An 11,067-nucleotide genomic window follows, 5' to 3' on the forward strand; every position below is an offset into this window, starting at 1 on the left:
TTTACTCTGTAACTGTCTTCACCTTTGGACCTCTCACTTGCTCTCACCTACAAACTGGTCTGATCCATATACATCTCTGTAAATCATTTCTCAGCTTTGGCATCATTATTGCCTTCAGTGTCTGAATTTTATTGCTCTTACGTACTTTCATCACCAGAACATGTTCCTGGTAGACGTCAATATCTCCAGATAACTACCCATGGACTGAGGGACTGATGACCTTGCTGTTTGGTCCTTTAACCCCCATCCAACCAACTTTCTAGACAACTTCTGTATAGTGAAGTGAGTACAGGTAGAAGGTATTGTGATGCTCCTCTAAAACACTTTAACGGTCAATTCACGAACAACCTAAAGAATCTAAACATTGACCCAAGTAACTGGTGCACCACAGCAGATTTTGCTCACTGGTCCACAACTACTTCACCTGCTGTTTTACAGTTTTAGTGGAACATTAAAGACTTGAAAAGAGATACGTCCGAGATGCAAACTTTGCCAAATCCAGCCACGCACTCCATTTCTATTATGTGTCATCTGTGTAGGCACATGTTTCATGCTAGGATTGGTCTGCTAAGTCATCAAAGACACCTTCACACCTGAACTGTGATGCAATAAAGAAAATACAGGAGATAAATGAAAACAATGATATGAGTATTAGTCAGTGATGACTTGTGGCTTAAGGTCAGTCAGAAAGTAATATGTCATCGTTTTTTCCTCTCTCAAGACAATGAAAAAATAAGTAGACATGACTCTAAAACTCAAAAAAGTAATGAACATACAAAAAATAGTGCCACATACCCGCCGTTTGCCTAAAGGGACCGGCAGCTCTCAGACAATGAAGCATTACAGTTTTCCATCTGTACAAGGTGTTGCCTCCCTGGACTGCATTGATCACAACAAGGAAGACAGATGGCAGTACAAGCACTACCAGAGGTCCTCCATGCCAGGGTCTTATTTCCCCTGTCATGTTGTATGAGGAACTGGATCGGCATGAATTACTATGCACCCCGGTTATATTGGGCAGCGCAAGCCAACACATCTGCAGTTCACTCCACCGGAGCCCATCAGTCAGGGCCTGGTCAGAAGCCACCGCAGTGGGAGCTAAGACTTTCCAGCAATATTCCGAGACATACCTGTCGGCCAACTACACCAAATGCTCAACCTCCGTTTTTAGGGATTATCAGTGGCATAGTCTTCATGTGCCACTACTTTATTCACTGTGTGTTGCAGCTTATGCCTTATTTTTTATTGAGAACAGTTTTCCTTTGTTATTAAATCTCTCTACTGTGGCTGTAATAAGCCCTTGTTTTTGTTTACCTGTGCCGTACTATTGCTTATCAAGAGTCTCCCTGTGGGAGATATAGCAGATAGTAAATTGTAGAGGGAGGGAGAGATATGTGACATGAATTGAAAAATGTTTGTTTATGCAAGAAATTTAAATCAGCATGTAAATATTGTAGTGTCAGTATGGTAGTGTTCAGTCAAGGTGTTCACACTTTCCATTCCTGTCAGTAAACTTTGAAATATTTCTGAATCGCCTAACTGTTTCAACGAGAGGTGTTTCCTGTATGTGATTTGACTGCCACCATAGCAGACACCAAGATTAGTTTAAGATGTATTTGCTATACAGATATAATTTGAACAAACGTTTTAGGAAAATAGAGTTATATAGTTCGTTACTTTTAACTTTTGTTTATGAACAGATTGTAACTGCTCTTTATAAAGAGTGCTTTTGAAAATATTGGCAATTGGAACTACACTACTCGACTACTTTGGTTTGTTGTCCTTGGAGTGCTGTATATCACCACTATTTGACAATTCATTAACATAAATACATATATGCTAACCCTTCCAGAGCAGCTTTTTAATCACCAATCAGACAATTTAATAGTGCTTTAAAATCTGAAGGATTTTCCCAGTCATTGTTGCCAACACTCAGGTAGGTCAATAGATTTGAAATTTAGATTTTTGTGCACTCTTTCTTTATTAAATCCATTGTAAATTGTGGCCACCTACATTCTTAACTATTATCTTTTTTTTAAAAAAAAATCTCTAATCATCTCCCTGTTAACCATAATCTAGATCATGAAAATAAAGCACTGTCTCTAAAACCTGCTGAATTATTGTATTTCAGGCTCTTGTGCACAGGTACTATAGAGGAGAAAATATTCCAGCGCCAAGCTCATAAGAAAGCTCTGAGCTCCTGTGTTGTGGACAATGAAGAGGATGTGGCCAGGCACTTCAGTCTTTCGGACCTGCGTGATCTTTTCCGACTTGAAAATGGAACACTCAGTGACACCCATGATAAATTTAAGTGCACACGCTGTGTCAATCGAATTCAAGTGCGGCCTCCACCAGAGGGCACAGACTGCACATCAGATCTTTCACAATGGAATCACTGTTCTGACAAACGCACTCTTGTTGACACTGTCCTCAAACAATGTTGGGATGCCGGTGTGTCATTTGTTTTTCATCATCGCTCACATGAGCAAAAAGCTGTTCCTTGATTTTCAGTATTCTTTTAATCTCTACAGAACACGTTACAGAAACCATGTAAAGTCTGCATTGTATGTTAAATGTCTTTATTTGTTTTCACCCCAACTAGTTTAAAATGTTCGGTGCAAATTTATTTATTACTTCTTTATGATGAGAGTGCTCTTGCATGAGAAGCAGCACACCCCTCTACAGAGTGTATGGTTTCTATATAAAGAAATAAATATGATTATGTATTTTGACAAAAACTATTGTACCCATTGGTTCATTAGTGCATTAAACTTTCACAAACATAAGTGATAACAAAATGCTTTGCGCACTCACTCTCTCTCTCTCTCTCTCTCTCTCTTACACAAAGGGAAGAGGACATAGATGAACATGAGATGGGAGATGTGATACTGCAAGACGTAAGCTGAAACATGGCCTCCTTAGAACAACTGATAACTCTTGTAAGAGTGAACCACGACAAAACTATTCCATCTGGCATGCAAGATGTTTGGGGCAGTGGAAAAACCCCCAGACTTCAAGAATATAATATAAAGGGCAGTCAAATGAAAGGAAGACAGATAGAAAAAATAAGTAAACTGTTTATTATTACAAAAGTAACTGCTGTAACTGTTAATACATCAATCCCACTGTCAAACAAGACAGTCACTGCCTTCGTGGAAAAATGTTTTTGTCTGCCATGGAACCATGATTGTACCCAGATGTGGACCTCTTCCTCTGAAGCAAATTGATGGCCTCAAATGTTGTTCTTCAGGGCTTAGAAATATGTAAATCACATGGAAAGAGATCCAGAGTATATGGAGGATGTGTAAGGGCTTTCCAGCAAAACCTTTGCAGCATAATTGAAACAACAGCACGCCAACTTAAGGAAAGTCACAACGACCTATTTCTTTGACTGTGAGTGCTCGCGCCCATTAACTTTCCCGAACACAGTGCCACAATTGACACAAAGCAGTACGTGTCCACTTTACAAAAACTGAAGTGCACCATCAAGTCTAAACACTCAGGAATGTTGACAGTCAACATCATTCTGTTGCACGATAGTACATACCCACACGTTGCCAACATTGTTTCAAATACACTGCAGAAGTTTCACTGAGAAGCCATTACGCATCCTCCATACAGTCTCCATCTCTTCCCATATTTTTGGAGCCCTGAAGAAAGACATTCATGGCCTTTGATTTGCTTTGGATAAAGATGTGTTCACCTGGTTAAAACTATGGTTTCATAGGCATTGTCTGTCTTGTCTCACAATAGGATATATGTATTAATAATTATGGTGATAACTTTTGAAATAATTAACAGTTTACTTACTTTTTTTCTCTTCTCTGTCATTTTCATTTGACTACCCCTTATAACTCTACTTCCAAAGGAAGTACATGCTTAGTGATGGGACTAACTGTTTGTAACTGTAGTCTTGGTTTAGGTGTGGTTGTTCCTTCACATTTCCACTTCACAATCACGCCACGAAAAGTCACCTGGGCAGCTTTGAAAGGGTTGAAATATCCCAGATGGAAATGTTACTCGGGTGACACCAGTGACATGTTCACGTTCAAAGTCACTGGGCTGTCCTGACTGGCCAGTTCTGTTGTTTCCGCGCATTTCTGCTGACAACACAATATTCCTCATCTCTCTGGAGGTTATAGCTTAATTGTTTCATAATACATCAGAAATTATGAAGAGCAACTCTGAAACTGCAACAATAAAAAATGGTCTTGTTTTGCCAAGAGCCTAGTCTAATCAGTTAAAATGATTTCACACATTAGTTTTGTTATGGGAACTCACCATTGGTTTTCTCTTTACCTGAGCATTAAAGGCAGTTGTGAATTTCTGATACATGGAGATCAAGCAGGTGTAAAGAAGGCAATGACTTTCTGTACACCACTTGGATAGAATTATGAATTGTGCTACAAAGCACATCACATTGTAGCTACAACTCAGACTTTGTGCCAAATCCAGGGACTCCAATTCAGGATTCTGAAACACTAACAAAACAAAAAACACAGATAACACTTATCTTCAACTACCGCAAACTAGCTTCAACTTACTTCTTGTTTGTACAGCAGGCTTAAGTTTCGTCACCAGATAATGAATTTTGTCATGAAAAATATACCAGACCATACACTTCAGATGATAAACTAGAAACTGTGTACAATACATATGGTGCTTCACTGCAGGTTTTTAATTCAGTGTACTTAAAATATCATTCACAACTCATCACAGTAAAGCTCATCGTATGTTTACACTAAACTTCCTGCTTTCGTACAACTTTTTTTAGAAATTAATATTTGCAGTAGTTTCTGTTCTTATTGATTGGCCCACTTGGAATGATCATTAATAATCTAGCTCCATAACAATGAAAATGATATGCACCAAAGCATCCACTTCTTGACTGGCTTTGCTTGTGATTTACTCAGTGACCACATTCAAACCTTGGTTGACCAGCATGAAACACAAAACATTGAAAATCCATTTTGTAGTGGAGACCTACAATCTACACCTGCATGACTTGGAGGAACTGCAAGAAAAAGCATGCTTCCTTTTGTACACAATTGGGAGGGCAATGTTGCTTGAGAACAGTATGCAATCACCTCCACACGCTCTCTGAAGCACGGTATTTTCCCAGATAGACTGAAGTATGCCATTGTTATACCACTGCATAAAAAAGGGGATACTTCTCATGTCAACAACTACCGCCCAATCTCTCTTCTGACTGCTTTATACAAAATTCTTGAAAAAGTAATGTATTGTAGAGTAGCTTCACACCTTTGTAAAAATAAAGTTTTAACAAAATGTCAGTTTGGTTTCCAGAAGGGTTTTTCAACGGACAATGCTATATATACTTTCACTAATGAAATATTAAATACTCTGAGTAACCGGAAGTCACCTGTGGGGATTTTTTTTATCTATCAAAGGCTTTTGATTGTGTAAATCATGGAATACTTCTAGATAAGCTCAAGTACTGTGGTATGAATGGGACAGTGCTCAAATGGTTTAAATCATACCTAACTGGAGGAGTGCAGAAAGTTGAAATAAACAGTTCACATAATATGCAAAAAACTGGTGATTTCTCAAACTGGGGAACAATCAAGAATGGGGTGCCGCAAGGTTCGGTCTTGGGTCCTCTGCTGTTCTTAATATATATTAATGACTTGCCATTCTATATTCACGAAGATGCAAAGCTGGTACTTTTTGCCGATGATACAAGTATAGCTATCACACCCGACAGACAAGAATTAACTGGTGAAATTGTAAACAATGTATTTCAGAAAATCATTAAGTGGTTCTCTGCAAATGGGCTCTCATTAAACTTTGACAAAACACAGTATATACAGTTCCACACAGTAAATGGAATGACCCCATTAATAAATATAGACTTCGATCAGAAATCGGTAGCTAAGGTAGAATATTCAAAATTTCTAGGTGTATGCATTAATGAGGGGTTGAACTGGAAAAAACACACTGAGGGTCTGCTGAAACGTTTGAGTTCAGATACTTATGCTATTAGGGTTATTGCAAATTTTGGCAATATACATCTGAGTAAATTAGCTTACCATGCCTATTTTCATTCTCTGCTTTCGTATGGCATCATATTCTGGGGTAACTCATCATTGAGTAAAGTGTGTCATCAGAATAATTGCTGGAGCTCATCCAAGATCATCCTGCAGACAATTATTTAAAGAGCTAGAAATCTTCACTGTAGTCTCACAATATATATATTCACTTATGAAATTTGTTATTAACAATCCGAACGAATTCAAAAGTAATAGCAATGTACATGGCTACAACACTAGGAGAAAGGATGATCTTCATTACTCAAGGTTCAATCTAACTTTGGCTCAGAAGGGGGTAAATTATGCTGCCACAAAAGTCTTTGGTCACTTACCTAATAGCATCAAAAGTCTGACAGATAGCCATATAGCATTTAAAAGGAAATTAAAAGAATTTCTTAGTGGCAACTCCTTGTGACTTACCGAACGAAAGCACTGGCAGGTCGATAGACACACAAACAAACACAAACACACACACAGAATTCAAGCTTTCGCAACAAACTGTTGCCTCATCAGGAAAGAGGGAAGGAGAGGGAAAGACGAAAGGATGTGGGTTTTAAGGGCGAGGGTAAGGAGTCATTCTAATCCCGGGAGCGGAAAGACTTACCTTAGGGGGAAAAAAGGACGGGTATACAATCGCGCACACACGCACATATCCATCCACACATATACAGACACAAGCAGATATCTCACAAGCAGAAAGAAACTCTTTGCCTCTGTATATGTCTGCTTGTGTCTGTATAAGTGTGGATGGATTTGTGTGTGTGTGTGCGAGTGTATACCCGTCCTTTTTTCCCCCTAAGGTAAGTCTTTCCGCTCCCGGGATTGGAATGACTCCTTACCCTCTCCCTTAAAACCCAAATCCTTTCGTCTTTCCCTCTCCTTCCCTCTTTTCTGACGAGGCAACCGTTGGTTGCGAAAGCTAGAATTTTGTGCGTATGTTTGTGTTTGTTTGTGTGTCTATCGACGTGCCAGCGCTTTCGTTTGGTAAGTCACATCGTCTTTATTTTTAGATATATTTTTTCCCACGTGGAATGTTTCCCTCTATTATATTCATACCATATATATATATTAGAGGGAAACATTCCACGTGGGAAAAATATATCTAAAAACAAAGATGATGTGGCTTACCAAACGAAAGCGCTGGCAGGTCGATAGACACACAAACATACACACAAAATTCAAGCTTTCACAACAAACTGTTGCCTCATCAGGAAAGAGGGAAGGAGAGGGAAAGACGAAAGGATGTTGCGAAAGCTTGAATTTTGTGTGCATGTTTGTGTGTCTATCGACCTGCCAGCGCTTTCGTTTGGTAAGTTGCATCATATATATATATATATATATGTGTGTGTGTGTGTGTGTGTGTGTGTGTGTGTGTGTGTGTGTGTGTGTGTCTATATATATATATATATATATATATATATATACCTGTCCTTTTTTCCCCCTAAGGTAAGTCTTTCCGCTCCCGGGACTGGAATGACTCCTTACCCTCTCCCTTAAAACCCACATCCTTTCGTCTTTCCCTCTCCTTCCCTCTTTCCTGATGAGGCAACAGTTTGTTGCGAAAACTTGAATTTTGTGTGTATGTTTGTGTGTCTATCGACGTGCCAGCGCTTTCGTTTGGTAAGTCACATCATCTTTGTTTTATATATATATACACACGAGTGTCATGTAATATTTTGTCTAATGTAATATCTTGTATAGACACCTTTTATTAATCTGACACTTTGCACATCATTACGAAGTGTCGTATTCATGATCTATGGAACAAGTACTAATCTAATCTAATCTCTAATCAATATGGTCCCCAGGTGTCCTTTACGCATAGGAGATAGCTACATGGATAGTGGACTGGGTGATTTTTTTTTTCTTGGGTTAGATGATCGGGAAGTGCAAAAATGCAGGTCAAACATGGGACCTGGATAGAACTAGCAAACATTCATATTATAGTTGTAAATTGTCATAGCTGTGTTGGGAAAGAACCAGAACTCAAGCTCTCATAGAAAGCACTGAAGCAGATATCATTAGAGACACTGAAAACTGGGTAAAGCTGGAGATAAGTTCAGTTAAAGTTTACACCCATGACCTAACAGTGTTCAGAAAGGATGTACATCTACATCCACCTCTGCAAACCACCATGAAGTGCGTGGCAGAGGGTACGTCCCATTGTACCAGTTATTAGGGTTTCTTCCTGTTCCATTCCCATATGGAGCACAGGAAGAATTCATCTGTGTGTGCTGTAATTACTCTGTCATGATCCCTAAGGTAGCAATACATAGGAGGTTTAATATATTCGTAGAATCACCATTAAAAGCCGGTTCTTGAAATTTTCTTAGCAGACTTTCTCAGAGATGTTTACACCTATCCTCAGCAGTCTGAAGAGTTCAATTCTTCTTTCCATTGCTCAGGTAATAATGTGTATGATGACTGACAGATTTAAAAATTTTTTGAAGGAGAAGAAGACAATGCAGCTGGAATGAACTATCGGAATCAAGAAGCTATGCACAGGTATTCACAGGTGATGTATTCTAGAATAGTGTCTCACCTTAGCAACAATAATATCATCAGCAAAACACAGTTTGGGTTTCAGAAGAGTTGCTCACTCAGAATGCCATTTACATGTTCACTCATCAGATTTTACAGGCATTAAATAATAAAATAACTCCAGTTGGTATTTTCTGTTATCTATCTAAGGCATTTGACTGTGTGAATCACAGTATGCCCCTTGATAAATTAAAGTTTTGTGGGACTGATGGCAAAAGCAACCAATGGGTAATGTCAAATTTAACCAAAATACTGCATAAAGTTGTACTTAGTAAGCAATATAGTCTGGGGACGCAATTCTGACTGTGGAGAAATCATGTATGGAGTTCCATAAGGCTCAGTCTTAGGTCCACTTATGTTCTTCATACATGTAAACAATGTTCTGTCCAAAATACAACAAGCAGAATTAGTTCTCTTTAGAGATGACACCAGTATTGTAATCAATCCAAGTGCACACACAAAAACCGAAGAAATGGTAAATAAAGTAGATGAAGTATCAATGACTTAATTTTTTGTGAGTAGTCTTGTCCTCGGTTTGAAAAAGATGTGATATATTCAGTTCTGCACATCTAGGAGTACTATACCAATTATAAGTATAACACATGGCAAGGAAATAATAAATAGGGTGGAAGCTAAACAAAACTTAGGTGTTGATATTGATGAGGATTTAAATTTGGAAAAAAGCACATTATGGAGCTTGTGACGAAGTAAGATGGGATCTCTTTACTTCATCTCTTGTTTTGCCATCTGCCTCCTTAAATACATTTTATTTTCACCTTTGCCTAATTACCATTAACATGTGTGAGTATAATCTGCATTTCTATAAAAGAGAAAGGTTGGCCCTCAGTCTTAAGAAATATATCACCAGGTCTAATTTTGTGCTTAGTTTTGTGTATGTAATTAATTTCCTAATTTATTTTGACTATTCCCAGTTAATATCCTTTGTTCTGGGGTTGAAATCAGTAATTGTTTTGCGACTTAGATTCTATTGTTGACTTGTAAACAAATATAAATTTTGTAATAATTATAAACATTGGAAGAAGAACTGCTAGGATTCTTAAAGTATTTTCAAAAACATATTAGCAAAGCCAGCTCGTAATTAATTCCAAAATAATTACCAGGTTTGTCAAAAGTATTATTTGGATAACTATATCTGTTAATTTCATTATTTAAACAAATAATTTGACCTAATCTTTGTGGTAGAAGGAACTGTTAAAAGGAAAGAATTTTTTAATGTATTCAGTTAATTGAATGAGTTATGTTTTAATTGTAATTTGTGTAACTTAAACATTGAACAATGTATAGTTTTAGTGCCTATTATTGGGAGGATATGTAAAGGACGGATTTTTTGTCCCGAGGCAGTCAGTACACGGCCGATTTTCAGAGAAGAATTATGTACTATTTCAAGTAACAACAATGCATCAACTTAACAGTGCAATAAGTGTAACACAAATAGGCCATGTGTTAGATCAAGTAATGACAATGTCTGTTCAAATTATTTAAGAAATGGTGTCACATGTACCGTATTATTCTGCAAGAACTGTGAATTATGTGGTTAGGTTTTTACTGCTCATAGATGTTCAACAGCAAACTATTGTAGCAGTATGCTGATATTGCCTGCAACTTATTAATGAGGCTTATCAATATTTACCAATAGTGAACAGGTCATATAATTGTGTAGTATTGGGAGGTTGTGAACAGTGAAAGTAAAGAACTGTGAAATGCAATTGTGCAACTGTCGGCCAAATCATTTACAGTATTCAGTGTTGAACTTCCACCCCCCCTATTTCAGCCAGTATAACAATGCAGTACGTCGACACTGAGGACTATCAACAAAGAAATAAAGCAGGCGAACGTCACAACTTCCCCCGTATTCTACCAACAAACCAAATCCTACTACCTGCTGTACCCAAAACTGAAACTAGAAAGATAGATAGATTAAATTCAGTTGGTTGTGGTGGCATGCTTTTTGCTGTTAAAAGTAGCTTATCTTGTAGTAAAACTGAAGTAGATAGTTGCCGAGTCAGTATGGGTAGAGGTTACAGTTGACAACCAAAGTAAATTAATAACTGTTTCCTTTTACCAATCTCAAGACTCGGATATTACAGTTGCAGGACATTTTAAGGAAAATTTGAGACACTCTTTAAACAGGTACCCACCTAACAAGATTTTAGTTGGAGATGACCTCAATCTACCCTTCATATGTTGGTCAAAAATAAATGTTTAGTCATTTGTAGGCATAAAACATCATCTGAAATTGTATAAATGCATTCTCAAAAAATTATTTTGAGCAATTAGTTCAGGAGGCCACACAAAGCATAAATGGTTGCAGTAACCTACTAGACCCCTTGGCAATACAGTCCTGAGCAAATAGGGAGCATCATGATAGTTACAGGGATTAGTGACCTCAGTGTGGTAGTACTGACACTGAATACCTTGACAGACAAATTAACCTAAAATAAATGCAAAATATATT

The 11,067-nt window shown here is 37.8% G+C and overlaps 1 protein-coding gene across 1 annotated transcript in view; it reads left to right on the top strand.

The window, feature by feature from the left end:
• LOC126198442 (DNA repair and recombination protein RAD54-like) overlaps positions 1-2,716 on the top strand; it is a 61,095-nt gene extending 58,379 nt beyond the window's left edge. Inside the window, exon 4 of the mRNA XM_049934765.1 lies at positions 2,132-2,716. Coding sequence (XP_049790722.1) covers positions 2,132-2,504 — 373 coding nt within the window. The 3' untranslated portion in view covers positions 2,505-2,716. The remainder of the gene's footprint in view (positions 1-2,131) is intronic.
• The last annotated feature ends 8,351 nt before the right edge of the window (positions 2,717-11,067 follow it).

The sequence above is a fragment of the Schistocerca nitens genome, chromosome 8 (genome assembly GCF_023898315.1).
Source record: "Schistocerca nitens isolate TAMUIC-IGC-003100 chromosome 8, iqSchNite1.1, whole genome shotgun sequence".
Lineage (NCBI taxonomy): Eukaryota > Metazoa > Arthropoda > Insecta > Orthoptera > Acrididae > Schistocerca > Schistocerca nitens.